This window comes from Melanotaenia boesemani, chromosome 24 (genome assembly GCF_017639745.1).
Source record: "Melanotaenia boesemani isolate fMelBoe1 chromosome 24, fMelBoe1.pri, whole genome shotgun sequence".
Lineage (NCBI taxonomy): Eukaryota > Metazoa > Chordata > Actinopteri > Atheriniformes > Melanotaeniidae > Melanotaenia > Melanotaenia boesemani.
This window is the reverse complement of record NC_055705.1, coordinates 14,220,091-14,236,225: the sequence shown is the minus strand read 5'-3', so window position 1 is coordinate 14,236,225 and position 16,135 is coordinate 14,220,091. Positions and strand designations below refer to the sequence as shown.

General features: G+C 36.7%; 1 protein-coding gene across 6 annotated transcripts in view; it reads right to left on the bottom strand.

The window, feature by feature from the left end:
- Positions 1 to 16,135, bottom strand: part of LOC121635712 (neural cell adhesion molecule 2-like) — a 466,780-nt gene that overhangs the window by 23,515 nt on the left and 427,130 nt on the right. Inside the window, exon 16 of one of the 6 annotated variants that reach the window (XM_041979024.1) lies at positions 14,620 to 14,844. The exons of the other annotated variants lie outside the window; for them this stretch is intronic. Coding sequence (XP_041834958.1) covers positions 14,831 to 14,844 — 14 coding nt within the window. The 3' untranslated portion in view covers positions 14,620 to 14,830. Of the gene's footprint in view, positions 1 to 14,619; positions 14,845 to 16,135 lie in introns of those variants that run through there. 6 annotated transcript variants of the gene reach the window in all.

The window sequence follows — 16,135 nt, the reverse complement described above, 5'->3', positions numbered from 1 at the left end:
CCAAATTTTTAATTTAATCCCTCCCGACAGTGGTAGCTGTAGTCAGTTTTCCCCACATGTGTTGCATATTCAAGAAAAAGAAAAAAATCTAGTGTTTGACCCACAACAAGCACGGAGGTGGTTTTTGGTATCTCGTTTTTGGATGACATCCAACTGAATCCTGGACTGAAACCAAAACCTCTCAGGATAAGAAGTGTAAAATACATCTAGCTCCACATATCAGCTCTACAGTAGCCACTCATACAACAAGAATCTGAAAGGTCCAGCTGTGTGTAGTAGAGGCCAAGCTATCCTGAGGACACATCTTACATCTGCTTTAACAGCTCATATGTTAAATAAGTGGAACGTCTCTGTAAGAGAAGCATTTACCAAAACACAAATAAGTCCACTGCTCTAATCCTGTATACCAGACTTTTGCTGCTTTAAGGGTTTATGTGTGTTTGATGTATAAATATGAATAAAAATGCCAAATTTTCTGCACAGTGCCAAGCATGGAGGAATTACAGAAGGGTCCAATGGGTGCAGACAAAAAGTCAAATGGGGAATGTGTAGTTGGAAAAGAAATAAAGCAACAACAAAGGGATAAATAATGCCCAAAAACTGATAAAGAACTAGAGAATTAACACATATAGATGCAAACGTACCACAGACTAACACAAAAAGACCAGAGGGAACAGATTACCACAAAGACATACTGTAAATTAGATAAAAATAAGTGCAACCTGACCACACAGAGGTATAATGTTATGAGAAAGAGATGCAAAAGACACAGATGCATTATAAGTATTTACAAATGAAACTGTCTTGAAAGAGATCACAAGAGACAAAAATTACCATAAAAAAGAAATGTAGTGTGTACAGATATGCACAACTAACAAAGAGCAAAGAGATGATAAATTCTCTAAAAGAGGTTTGAAATGTTTCCATCATAGAAACAAAATGACCAGTGAGAAACAAAATCCCTGTTGTAAGCTGCAGAGGAGTGTTGGCACCTGATCCCTCCATGAGTGCATGAAAACAGCGATTCTGAACCTTGTAAAATCAAAGCCAGGAGTCAACACTTCAATGTCTGAGTCGCTGTTTCATTTAAAACCCAGTATGCTGGCATACGGAGCCAGAACTGCTAGACTGCCTGCATTCCCCAAACACTCCTGCATCACAGTGGAAGTTATCCGAGTGTCACAACCCAAAATGACTCTCATATCGGTGACTTTGTTCTTGACTTAGAGCTGAGACTGCAGACACAGGAGCCTGGCAGCCATCCAAGGCACAGAGAGATGGAGAGAAGAACCTTGTGGCAAAAGGAACTCTAATTAAAACACTTTGCTTTTTTTTTTTCTACAAAACGAGGCCACATGGGATTTGAAACTTGTAGACTGGATCAATATTTTCTCACTGCCACGGGCTGTTCTCTATCTTACCTTTAGAAAGTTTATTTGAGCTAATTTGGCTGCCGAAGCACAGATTCAGAAGCGGTAAACAACACCTCGTCAGCTACCCTGAAGCCTTCACATCTTCCTGGAGAAAAGGAACGCTAATCCATTCTTTAAGTCTTTCTCTTTTACTATCAGAACACTGTTGCTTTAAGCAAATACATCACTATTATGCTTTTGGATTAAACACAAAGCCTATGTTGCTTTTATAAATCAACCATAATGCCAACCATTAAACTGGCTGATCCATTAATGCTTCCATCATGAAAGGACGGAAATGTGGCCGTTTCCTCTTAAACCAAAAACGAGCAGAAATCTTTTTTTATTTGAAATGCTTAGGAGTGTCCAGATAAAGATTTTGTTGAAGTGTAACATTTCGTTTTGCCAGCAGAAACTCTTGAAATCCATAAACATCAAACTTTCATCTGATAAGGAGGATTGCTTCAAAGTGCCACGCAGAGGCTGGACAGTTTGAGCTGGGATTGATGGCTAACAACCTTGTTTACTTGTAGCCATACTGAAAGCCATATTATTAGATTTAGCTCCAGTTTTAGAGATTAGTCTGAGTTGTCATAAAATATACTGTAGTAAAAGGAGCAACTTTATTATGTTATTACCTCATTCTTATGTTTACTGAAAAGGTTTTCTGGAAAAACTGGTTCTATTTTGCCTCTTCATTAAAGTGTATATAGAATTTTTTTAAGTACAGGAAAATTACTTGTTTCGCATCGATTGCGGTAATTTGTGATAATTGTATACAAGCTGTAATTCTTTAACTAAAAAAATGTTAAAAAAGGATTAACCACTGCATCATTCCAAAAGGAAATTCATATTCATCCTGAAAGTGTGTGTGTTTTTGTTTTAGGCAAGTCTGAAACCTTATCATTTGTGCTATGTGCCATTTATATTTATCTCCATTAACACACTGATAATTATGCATCACACACATTAACTAATCTCACGAGTTTCCTTTACTATGACTCCAAAAGTATTTAACTAACCTTGTAGTTGCAGAGATATCAATTTATTATGGGTATGCAATTTTTGAGCAGATTCTTACAAAAAATAGGCATAAGACTCAAAGGGTTAAATCCCTGCTTGTTTGCTCAGTGTCCTGCTACCTTCATCACTATTAAAACATTCAAAGATTTGAAAAGAAACCGACTTTGAAGCATCCAAAAGAAAAAATCTTGTATTTTTTTTTGCCTTCTATTTTAAATGCATTTTCTTCTGAGCCAGAAACAAGATGCCTGCCTTTATTAAACAGCTCAGATCTCTGTGCAAGGAATTAAAGCATGAAAAGCAGCTTAACTTCAAATTCCATAAACATGGAGGAAACAAAGCCAGGAAATTGTGTGGCCACAAATCAAATTTATTTATTTATTTATTTTTATTCATACACAAAGCCTTTGAAATACTGAGCATTTTTCTTTTTAAACAGCAACGATGATGAGAAGAAAACCAGGTAAAATATTGACTTATGCTGGTGGATATGCAAGATATCCATGAGGAAGATAAAAAAAAATAATTAAAATAAAAAAAATAAAACACATGCCTTTCCTGATAACAAATGATCAGCTGATCTAAAACTGATGTATCCTAAAGTTTAAAATGAACACAATTAAAACTTTACTCTGAAGACAACATTGCCATGGAAACAGCCTTTTCCTAATGCCTTAACACAAATAAGGCCAAACTCAGTTCACGACCATCAGATTAGAGTGTGGACATGTCCATGCTTTAAGTGCATGATTATGTCCCCCCACAATTTGACCAGAAGTTTGTAAGGCACACTGCAGGTTGCCAACACGCTATGGTGCTGCATTCGTCAAACATCGGAAAAATGAAGATAGAAATAACAGAAGGGAAAGCAAAAAGCATTTATTCACCTTTTATTTAAGCATACTTAAAAGGAGGAAAAGTTAGCTTTTTTGCTCTAAAAAAAGGAAGTACTTTGTCCGGTTTCTCATTACATAAAGAATAGCCTGATAAAATTATGATAGTTACTTGGTAAACAGCCTTTCTGGGAAACTTAACAGGGAGAATGTAAAAGTAGGGGTTGACAAACCTGATCCAAGCAACTTCTGGTCATTTATTTATTTATTTGTTCTTTTGGAATAGTACGGAGGACATTTTTTTTTTTTTTTTAAAGATGATTTTTGCTTAGTGACCTTTATTGTACATGATCTTGACAGAAAAGGGAGTTGTTTAATTTTAAATAAGTTAAATTTATATACTGATCCAAGACACTGCAGTTTCATATCCTTTCCTTTTATTTTTACTAAATATTTACTAAAAACTAACATGTGGTACCACTTCTCCAGCAAAAGTTTTATTTTTTTTTTCTCTTAATAAAAAACTGCAGTCTTTGAGATTCGTGGCCTCACTTTTAAATCTTTTGAAGGTTATTTCACATAGAACTAAATAACAAGCGCTTATTCCCTCCACGGTTTATGATTTTGTTTGTTTAAAACCCCATTTTTACTTCAGAACTGGTGCTTTTGGATGTATTGTGCATGCCTCATCCCATATTAAATATGTCCACATTTAAGTTTGAGCTGATCATTTTCTTTCAGTTACTGTAGCTGCAGAGTGTACGATGCTGCAACAAACATTTCATGCTCTCTGGCTGAAGATCAGTCTGGTAGAAACATCCAAACAACACTCACAGTCTGACAGTTTTGCACTTTAATTCCATCAGAATTTTAGGCCGAGAGGGACAATGAAAAGAAATGAGCTGAAAATTACAATCTGGGGATGGGCAGAGCAGCACAGTGGCGGGTTCAATACAGTAAACAAATGCTGGCTGAAGACTGTTGATGGCAAAAATCATTTTCGCTGTCAAATTTATTTCTCTGTCCATTTCCAATATTGGTTCAGAGAGTAATTTGCTTTTGTTATCCATTATGTACACACAAACTGATTTGAGCAATAATTACCATCTTCATTATCCTCTCCCTCGCCAGTTTTATTTTGCTAGATGAAAATTAGCACTATTTACTTACTTCAAGCTCCTTTTCAATTGTTCTTGTTTGGTTTTAATGCTTTGCCTATTTTCCATCTGGAACATGGAGTCTGTTCAGGGTTTATGGAGGCTACTGAGACATAAGCAAACAGAACTTTCCAAAATAACCAGCTAAGATGATAATTTTTTTTTTAAAAATACCAGATCCAGTGTAGAACAAAAACTAGCAGGGTCACCACACAACAAAAGATGGCTGCAAAGTCCAAGCAGCTCAATATGGCAGAAGCTGCAATGACAAATATCACAAAGAATTACAAAATGGCATGAAGTCACCAAATACAAAAGAGAAGTGGAAAAGATATGAAAGCTGAAGGGCAATGAGACACAAGACAATCACAAAAGATCAAAACAAACAAAACAAGTAAAAAGAGAGAAGAGAGAGAAAGGAAGTAACTCTCCAGGAAACCACAGACTGAAAAAAGATCACTGCATTACCATATTTAATGCTCATTTTCAGTGCATTTGAGCAACAACTTTTCCTGTTTATGTGTATAATTTAAGTTGCATAGTCCTGCTGCACACTTAGGAATGCCTTTTCAACTCTTGTTTCTGAAAATGCAGCATTTGAACCCAAAGTTTTATTGCTAAATCAAGAAAAACTTTTGATTATGCTTATCTCATAACTACCTAGCAAAGCTCACTAATGTGTTTTATTAAAGCCACGAGACCTTAATTTGTTCTTTAGACTTAACTTTTCACAAATTTTCTTAGTCTGGATAAACAGCAGTCATTCATTCTTATTTCCCTGCTCTATTAACCCTTTTACTGACTTTCTCTGATTACTTGTTGATATATTGCCCCATTAGCAGCATTACTCAGCGGCTAGAGATCCAACTGAATGGGTGCCACCTGAAGCCATTCATATACATCTTTGACAATACAAACTCATTAGGGCTTGACCAGTGATAGACTGGTTGCAGATTGGATCTGTGAAGGACTGACTCAATTAATGATGACTAGATGGGCATTTATCGATTGCGACATTAGTGAGGATGGACATGATCAGCTGTGGATGGATGTGAAGATTCATCCCAGGTACTTGCTTTGGGATGTAATGAGCAATGTAGAGAGGGAAATTCCTCCAAATATACTTTCAGAAACTTAATAATTAAACTTTGCCTAGTTTGAAGGAGAAGTATGAGTACTTTTCCTTGTAAAGTTCCTTGGAAGAAGCGGACTATCTGCAATCCAACTCGGTGCACTCAAGGGCTAGCAAAGAGGTAATGAAAAACCCTGGGAAATTACTCTAACTTGGAAGAATATGGCCTCCTCAGCAATCAACCTTAAAAGACTTCAAAGAAATTTGGTCCACTTTTCTGTAATAGCTGCTGTATGGAGTTAGAACTTATGTAAGGAGTAATTCAAGCATCTCCACCTTGATCTCTGCAGTTGAAAACCTAAATCAACCACTTTAGAAAGGCACAGATTCCAAAGTATGAAGAGCACTTTACTACTATGAAGTTCACAATACATGACTTCAACAGTAGAAATTGATGAAATTATTCAACAAACACGGTGTCATAGGAAGTGTTTCAGTATATTTTGTTTATTCTGTATGTCATGTTGATCAGTTCAGTATGTAATGAAAGTGCATGCCCTACTTGTGAAATGCTGTATCAATTTTTAAGTACAACAAATAAAAATATAATAACAGCTCTATCATCCAGTCACGTTGCTAAGTCAATTTTTATTAAATGAGAATGAACCCATATGTATGTGTTCAGCTGGTTTTTCTACAATAGAAAATGGTCATATCACTGCTATATAGAAGAAAGCAGATCCAAAAGAATGAAATTGAATGTTAATGGTTGCGTTGCTGTTTTGTGAGAAAGTACACTCCCTCCCCAAAATGTGCCCATGTGTATATGTGCAGACAAATAAGCATTACGATTACATTAAATGAATATGTGACCTCTACTGGTCGTGAGAATAACTGTATGTGAAGGGCAAAAAAAGCATCCCTGAGTGTAGCATCGTAAAAAGAATGTATTTTACCTCATACCAAGATCAGTTTAATAATGCTTTCATCTAAACCAAAAAAGGAATTGAGAAAAGTGTTTAATTAAAGTGTTACTGTATGTAATGTTTATGTTGGTCTTGACATCATATCTTACAAAGGCCCATGGTTGAAATCATTTAGCCCTACTCAACTGTCCATCCTATTTCCTTAGGCAGAATTTGTGGCTTGTTAATCACATTTGGTCCAGTATAGAGAGACTTGTATAAGGAGTATTTTTCCATGTTTCTGCTGGTAGGGACAGAATAATATGTTACAGGTCTGAATAATAAAACATATTAAGGGTTATGAAGGAACAACAGATATGAGGATTCACTGGAGGATTTGTTGGAAGATTGAAGGTACACATTTGATAAGTGTAGGATCATTTTTCGTATTAGTAGTGGAAATCGTCATCACAATTTGACCACCCACAGAAGCTGAAGTACTTCCCCATTTTTCTTTAACTAGTAGAAAAGGAGATTTCTGAGTCTTGAATCTTTCTTTTTTTTTTCGTAAACTACTTTCAGGTTAGCTACAGCACAGAGATCTCCATGAAACAGGTTGATTGATTGGAAGTTGAGTGGAATTAATGACAATGTTTCTACAACATGGACCCAAGGGATTTGCTGGATATAGTTTTTTCTCCAGGATGGTAATCTAGTAAATACATAGTGTTCCTGACAAAAAAAAGCTATATTTTGTAGAGCGAAAGCTTAGGTTGGGCTAGTCAATAACCTCAGCCAATCCAAGATCAAGAAATTCTGTTGCTACATAAAAATCCCTATAACATCTGTGGCTGATGGTTTGGTAAAATGAACCATTAAAAAATTTGTTCTCAGCAGATGACTGGATGGACCACTTGTCTGGTTCAGTTAAGTCTTCCACTGAACTCATCTTCTGTTTCACTAAAATGATGCTCTTAGGTTGCGCTATTAATGATGCTTTCAGTATTTATGCTAAACTCTAGGAGCTGCTGTCACCTGTAGATGCTAATGCAGGAAGCTGAAGCCTATACAATTAAGCCCCTCTGCCATCTGCCAAGATGGATTTCTCCTTGATTGAGATCTCACAAGCCGCCTTGCTAAGTACATATTACTCCTTCCTACCTGCAGCTTTCATCAAGCTTAGCAGGAAGAGATGGGACTCAGGAGGTTTAACATATCAACTTGTGTTTATTCATCAGAAAGTGATCACACTGCATAGACTGCATTCCCACCCGGCTGAGATCCGATCTCAGTGCTAGCCTGCCCATTGCCAAATGGGGTCTGTGTGTGTGTTTGAACCCTAGGTTTTCCAGTTGCAGCCTGCATCTTAGGCGTAAATCGACTCTTATCATCTGTATTATAGCTGCTCAGTGTGGCTGAGAAAGTCCCTAGAATATCAAGGTTGGTGTTTGAATCATTGCTCCTGCTCTCTGCCTCTCAACATGACATTTATATTGTGTCATTGCTCGATGTGCTCACTCAGAAAAACAATCTTTTGATCTCATCAGGATTATCTGCGTTCAGTGAATAAATAAGCAAGCAAACATCAGCTGGGATCTTTACACCAATGAGTAATAAGAAAAGTATTATGATGTTGACTGTGGTGCATTTTACACAAAACAAACATAGATCTTGGACTAAAGTGTTTAAATTAATTCTCTGTGTTTCGATTTGATTGAATCTCACTAGACAGACTGGACTAATCTATGAATGTGTACAGAAAGGTTTTTTAGGTAGAAGATGCTTTTTATTTTATGCTGTGTGGGATTTAGAGCAACACTGACATTTTAGCTAGTTTTACTAAACTGAGCAATGCTTTTGTTTCAGGAAAAAACAAAGATCTAACAGGTTGTTTAGTTCATTCAGTTGGTTAACTAATGTTTATTGGGAGGCTTATACTTGCAGACTGAATTCTCAATGCACCACACAGTCTTTGGTAGCAGGTCATTTATTCAACAGTGGCTTTGGGAAACTCTTTTAATCCAATTTCAACTTCTGGATCATGATATAAAAATGAGAGTCTTCCCCTCAGCTGGCCCGCATAGTGGATGATTGGTATTTTATGCAGTAAATGACTGAACAAAAGAGCTGTTGTTTTTTTCATTACGTTGCTTTAAAAATTATGACTTTCATTTTGGAAATTGATGAGGGGTTTGATTAGTGTAATGGGCGGTCATAAAAGTGTTTTGATTTCCTGGCATCACTTCTAGAAAGGAGTTTCAATTGGGCTTGCAAGAGAAAAGCTTTATTTAGCCTTTTATTATTCAAACTTGTTTCCTCATATGCTTTGGTGAGAATATTAGAAATTAAATAAATGATGCTTGGTTCAATCAAAGCTTCTGTTATGGTTCAAAGCCAAGATAGAAATACAGCATCCATAACAAAGTAAGCAGCATCATATTGTGACAGGCTGCAGGTAGAGACTGAAGCTAACTTGGGCATCAGAGTGTCTCCATTTCAGTTTTTCCTGGACTATTAATATTAACTATCCAGCCATTTTCTATACCGCTTTTTCCAGTACATGGTGGGGGTGAAGACTATCCCAGCAATAGCAGGCAAGAGGGAGGGTACACCCAGGACAGGTTGCCAGTCTACCACAGGGCTAACACAGAGAGACAAACAACCACTCATAGGAAGAAATTTGAGTGACCAATTAATCTATCATGCATGACTTTGGACTGTTGGAGAAAGCTGGAGTACCCAGAGAGAATCCACGCATACATGCAAACTCAAGAGAAAAGTCCAGTTCATACCCCTCCCCCCCAGCCATGGCTTGAGCCAGGAACGGTAGACCTGTGCTAACCACCAATGTGTAGCACCACATAGTGTGCAGTTGGTAGTAGCGTAGCACAATTACTGCATATAACATTATAATGGATTTCTATATTCCTACAGCTGAAGAAAGTTAGTAGAGGCCATCATTTAACTTGGATTTTTCTTTCTTTTTTCTGCCTTTCTGTTAATCACAGAGCAGCCAGTGGGAAACTAAAACAATTAACATATTCATTTTATGTTAATTTAGAACTCCAGGAGTTAAGAACACATATAACTAAGAAAAATGTTCATTATTATAGATAATGATTTTTTCTGGATTCCATAAAAATCAGCACAGAAACTGCCCTTGTCAAGGCGACTAATGATCTTTTAATGGCTGTCGATGATAGTTTCTGTTCTATCCCATTCCTTTTGGACCTTAGTGCTGCTTCTGGGACAGCTGATCACAACATCCACTTTCTCTAAACCAAGGTGCTGGCTGGAAATAGTAAGTATAGCATAAAATTGTTTAGATACTACTTTTCAAACTAAATAATTTATTGTCCTAATCAGTAACTACATGTGTAGTTCTCTACTGTAGAATGTTTTCCCGAGGTCATATTATCTAGACACACAGGATTTCATTTCATAGCTATACTGATGACACAGTTGTATTTACCGGTTAGAAATTCTTATCCCAGTATGCTTCACTATAGTGACTGTCTTCAGGATATAAAAAAGTATATATCTAAAACCTTTTTACTATTCACTTGTATAAAAACTGTAATCTGTGTCCACCGGAAAATACTAAATAAATTATGCCGACTCATAGTTTCTTGTGAGAACTTTTAAAGCCTGTTACAAATAAACTCAGTATTTGGTTTGACAGTAACTTGAGTCTAAAGCAGCACATAAAATCTGTGAAGTTGTGTTTTTGCCTTCAGCTGAGGAAGATTTCTAAAGTAAGATCTATTCCAATTTTTAAGCATACAGATTCCATTTTATCTCAGCTGTTGCAAAAAACTTTATATTTGCTTCCATCAAACATCCACTAATCTGCTCCAGATTGTACAGAACTGAGGGAAACATGGCTATAACACCATATTAATAAATTCACCATGTTCTCACAATCTTAAAAACCATAAAAAATTAATTAATTAAAAAGACAAATTATTCCAACACAAGTCCAACATACATCTCAACGTTTGCAAACTTTCTACCCTTTGGTAATTTCTATGTCGAACTCAACCTTAGAATTTAATTTAAACATACATTAAGCATTATCTAATTAAAAATTAGAGCACTAAAAAGCTTAAACTCATGAAACTAATATTAAAGGCACAGTGTGTAACAAAATCACAGATCAATGACAAAAAAATGAATATGTCATTAAAAACTGTTTTTCTATTGGTATCTAATCTCTTTACTAAAATAACTGTTTTATACTGTTGTTTTGGGTCCACATGGCAGCCACTATATTTATGCCACCGTTTTTACTGCTGTGTGTCTGAATGAATAAGCACCTCTGTGTGTGAAGCGAGGATTTGCCAGGTATTAGAGCACCATTTGGGATAAGTATCGCCTTAAAAGATGCATAGAAGAAGAGAGTAGTTACCTGGAGTGCAGTCATCACTGCACCTGAGGCCAATGGATCCACTCACAGATGAAAACATGTTAGAATTTTGGCCACCAATGGCCACCGTCCACTTACAGCTGTGCTTTGAATATTCAATATTCAGCTTTATCACTTATGCTAGTAGTTCTTACACACTGTACTTTTAAGTCTTGTTCCCATAAAGGGTAATACAAAACAACACTGCAGGCTCATTTATGTCATTGGTTATTTGTTAGTTGTTTGGGAAGTACTTAAATTTACACTAATAGCTTAATAAATGTGGTAGTTTGATATGACACCATGGTGCATGAAGAATGCAAAGCACAAAAAGCATACATTAAAGGACAAAATCTTGTAATTGTGGTGGACTGAAAGTATGATTTAGGTAGTAGAAAGAAAGCTTTGATGTGACAAAAAAGGAAGAAAAGTAAATTGAAAAGGATAAAAGGGGGGTGTTGCAATCAATGCATTTTTCTTAAAGGATTTTCTGCGAGCAGGAGGGGAAGAAGGTTATGCAGCCTGTTACAAACTAAAATAGGATGGCAAAAGGAGGAGGAGAAAAAAAAAGCGAAAGTGCCAATTCAATACACTGCAAATGCATAATACATAGAGAGAGAATTGAAGGGAGAAAATTGGTTGGTGAGAGATAGAAGGCAACTATATACGGACTGAACATAATTTCTATCTCGGGTAAAAATAAAAAGAAAAAAAGAAGAAAAAAGAACGAGGAGATGTGTCTTTCATTAAGTGTCGAGCCAGATTGTTTATACGGTATGATATGGGGAGAAAAGCAAGGCAGTGGATCGGAGAGTTTGCAATTGCGACTGGCAGATATTTCATATTTAATATTGTTGATTGAGCTGACTCTGAGCAGACTTCTTCAAAATCAAATTTGATTTACTGAAGAAGAAATTGTGAGGGTGGAGTTTTTCTGTAAGCAAGCAAACATCATTCAGCCAGAACATATTAGTAGTGATACCTTATACTATAAAACAGACCAACATTATTAAACTCTAAGTTGGTGTGGGGTTTAAGCTAGTAGCTTAAACCCAGTTATTCCTATTCTATGCCTGAATTCATGCAAGATAAAACTGATGGGCAAAAATTGAGCAGATTTAGAAATCCAGCACAGTGAGACAGCTTTCTGTCTTCTCCATCTACTGTACACTTCTTTTAATGCTCTGTAAGCTGGAAAGCGCCTTAGAGTTAGTTGTTCAAGCAAACACATTAAGAGAACAGTGGTTTCTCTCTGATTCCCTGCACTCTCCTGGAGTCTTTCCCACGATGCACTGCTGTTCACTAACAAGGGAGGACAGCCAATCGAAGTGACCTGCCTTAAACTTGCCATTTCCCAGCTCTTGTATTCTCTTTGAAAAGCAAGCTACACTCTTACGAGCCATTTAGCTTTTGCAGTAACAGCCGAGGCAAACAGTAGCATCTCTAAAAGCACAAATAAATATAGTAAAAGGCTCAGAGGAGAAAGCAAAGCAACACAGAAATAAACCTTTATTGTCTTATCAAGTGTGAATGGGAGGTCTTGACAAGGTACTAGATGAGAGCGCTGAAAGAATAATCCTAGTAATAGATGTGTCTTCATCATTTTACTTCACTCTACTTACAAAGTTGAACATTGTTGTATGCTAGAGTTTTTAGAATATTTCAAGTTTCAGACTGATGATGTTTATGATGTTCAGACTCATCTTAAAAATGAGTTTGTGCTTGTATTAGTTAAATTTGCCAAAAGGAATCTGAATAACTCCCTGATTAGTTAATTATCTGAAGTACACATCCAATATTGCTAATATGAAGTACAGAGGAAACCAGGCACTGAGTATTACATTATTAATATCCCCACGACCAAACACGGAGATGGCAGCATCATGGTGTGGGAATGGTTTTCTGTAACAGGGACTGAGAGACCAATCAGGATTAGGGATGGGAATTGATGATTTGATTGACATCAGTGTCATTGCTGATTTTGGTTATTCATATGGTCTTTAACTTCCCATATAGTATAGTTTAGAGTAAAACTGATTTAAACAGCCTAAACCAGCCTTTCCCAAACTGGTGGCCCAAATCTCACAGGGGTCCCGTTATAATGTCAGAAGGTTGCCAGATCATTATAAAAAAAATATAACCCACATTTATCAAATAATTTTTGGATTTTAATTAGGGGTCTTTAGGGGGCGTTTAATTTTTAATGCATTCATTTTTACGCATAAACAACAAAGTTATTACTGGTGCCATATTAAAAATCCAAATCTTGCATAATCTCAAAGAGAGAAACTGACTTTGGGCACATTTGGTGAACCAAATTCACCAAAAAAAAAAAACAACAAAAAAACAAAAAAAAAAACCAAAAACAACACTTTTTTTATGAAGATTCTGACATTTTTTAAGCCCTACATTTAGTATTTTTAGCATTGGGTATTTAGAAACAAAGTTATAAAGGCGTTATTTTGTAAATCTGAGAACTGATTTTCAGCATCTGGCTGCTTTGTCACAGCAGAGGTTTGGGAACCACTGGCCTAAACGAAGTGACACAGCAGGAAAACTGCTTGATGAGGGACCTTTTTCACTGCTGCACCTCTAAACAAGAGCACCTTTGTTACTGGCGATGTGAAACAATAAAAACAGATGGAGAAAGATGAGAAAGTAAAGCTACAGCGCCTCTGAAGCTTAACATGATGACACAGATGAACTTTTGATTAAAAAACACTTGTTTCTGTTGTCTGGAGATATTTTGGTTTCTAAAGGTCAAAAGTGGACCAAACAACTGTTACTATTTGAGCAATTTGCTGCACCACCTTAGCAAATATGATTTTGAGTACCAAGAATATATGAAATTAATAACTATATATGCCATCAATCCAAGGCACGTATGTAGGTATTTCCCTATCTTTAATTAAAAGTGTAATTGTTTGATTTGAGAACAAGATTTCTTTTTTCGCACTCAAATCTTGCTCTGCTCTCATACTCAAAAAGTCCCTTCTTGATCCCAAATATATTGTTCTTCCTTTCAAAACTCTGCTCCTCTTCTCAAGTTTTAGTGTTACGGGTTCAAATCTCCTGCCCTCAAGCTTGGTCTCTTTCCTGAGACCAAGCGGGCCGCCAGTTGCAAGAGAGCAGATATTCTCCAGTTGTGAGAGCAGAGTTTTGAGAGACAGCAAGATGATATTTGAGTGTGAAAACAAAAAAATCTTGCTCTGAAAGCAAACAGTTATGCTCTTGATTAAAGATAGGGAAATACCCCAATAGACATTGTTCTGTTAATTACTGTGAGAATGACAGATTCAGGGCTACGAACAAATCACTGAATCTCAGATATTGTGGACATTAAAATTTTGTTTTGTTTTGGTTCAATGTACAATTGTCATGACTATGAAATCAGTACGGAAGTAATTATTCTCTCAATCAGCATTTCGAAAACATTATACATTCAAATATAGTGAATCTTATATAATAATAATAATAATAATAAAAAACATCTTATATAATTTTGGTCATACTGATGAGCACTACTTTAAGGCTTGTGAAAATCTTCATTGATGTTCCTTCTCCATCCAGATTTTTATTTCCTTTTTCTTTCCTTCATATTTATATATCACTAAAGGTGGGATAAACCTTCAAAGAACAGGAGCGCCAAGCTTGTAGGATCATTCCTCCTCAAGGATATTAAACAAAATATGAAATAAAATGTTTAAATGGTAATGCAAATTGGATATCTCAATCTTTATTTTTTGTACAAAATAGACAAAAAAGACATTTTTTTTTAAATTTGGAAACCTTGTGGACTAAGGACAAAAAAATAAATAAAAAGAGAAAGAATTTAATCCACTTTAAGATCAGTCTGAAGCATGAAATGTGGAAAACATGAGTGGGTGTGACAAATTTTAAAAGCACTGTCCCTTAAATCCTTCGTTTGTATTCCAGCACACGTGTGCACATTTGCCAAAACAGCGAAGACAACCTGGATATGAAAACGTGCCTGCAAATCAACAACTGATCTTTCCTGCAGTGTCACATGCAGACTCCTTGGAAAAAGAAGCACAGCATAGAAGACAAAAACACACATTATTATGCAGTAGAACCACAAGACCTTGATATAACAACAATCAAGACCAAGAGCCGAATGCCATATTCGTGTTTGTGCAACAGCCCGTGTCATCTTGTGTGTGTTGGTCTTTTCAACGAGGCAGTCAGTTTGTCTTCTAAGGAAGAAAGCTGCAGCTTGAGGGCATTTTCACTTGCAGTCTGCTGGACTTCTTTGATGCAAACTCTAGTGTGTTTGCACTTTATGTGCTGTTTACCAGGAAAGGTGTGGAAGAAATTGATTCTCTGCATTCACACCAAGAAGATCCTGTCTGCTTGAAGTGAAAATGTAACATGACCCACTTCAAATAAATATATTTGCAGTGCAGTTCATTATCATGTTGTAATCATTTCCTTAAATTAAAACTTCAATTAACAAACTTAAACTTTAAAGCAATCCGTTATATTTCATCGCGATAAAAAAAAAAAAAAAAAAAAAAAAAAATAGACCTAAAGGCTTTTAAAGCCCCTGAATTCCTTAAGCAGCACACAATTGCAGTGTGTAACCCCTCATTTCCACTGGGTACATGTGCGCCATGTTACAGCTGTGCCATGGTTTTGTTCCGACCTCCGTGGCGCGTCAATCCAAACCGGAAGCGTGTCAGACGTGGAGCGCCCGCAAGTGCAGTCCACCTAGCTGGATCTGCGAGATCATGAAATCCCGGAAATCAAGAAGAATCTTGTGATTCTCCACTGCCAGGATAAACGTTTTGTCATACATGATAAAAAAGAAAAAAAAAACTGAGACCCCTTGACCACTTAAAGATGTAAAGTTTTCATGGTTCAGCAGCGCAAATCTGCACGGTGGGCTTTTATTTTGAAAAATACCGAAAGCTTTTAAACTGCTCCCATATTTAATTTCCTGTTTGCGCCTATCTGAACTGCAGAGTTCGATGAAATCTGGGTGCGTGTTCCATCACAAATAGACTCAGTGCGTAAATTTGACAGAGAGCTGCGACAAGGCGCTTCTGGGATGCTCCTGACATGAACTGTGGCGCACCCGGTGGGAGCCGAACCGTTGACTAAAACGGCCATGAATAGCAGCGGAAGCCCCAGCGCAGCCGTAACACGGCACACACACTCCCGGTGGAAATGAGGGGTAAGAGCCGACTGTTTAACTGAATGGGCCATGTCGGAGAGTCTTTACCGCCGTTGCATCCATTTCTTTCACCTCACACAGTTCTTTTTAAGCTCTTGTCTCAGTTTGTACTTTCATAAAGTTTTTAACCTACA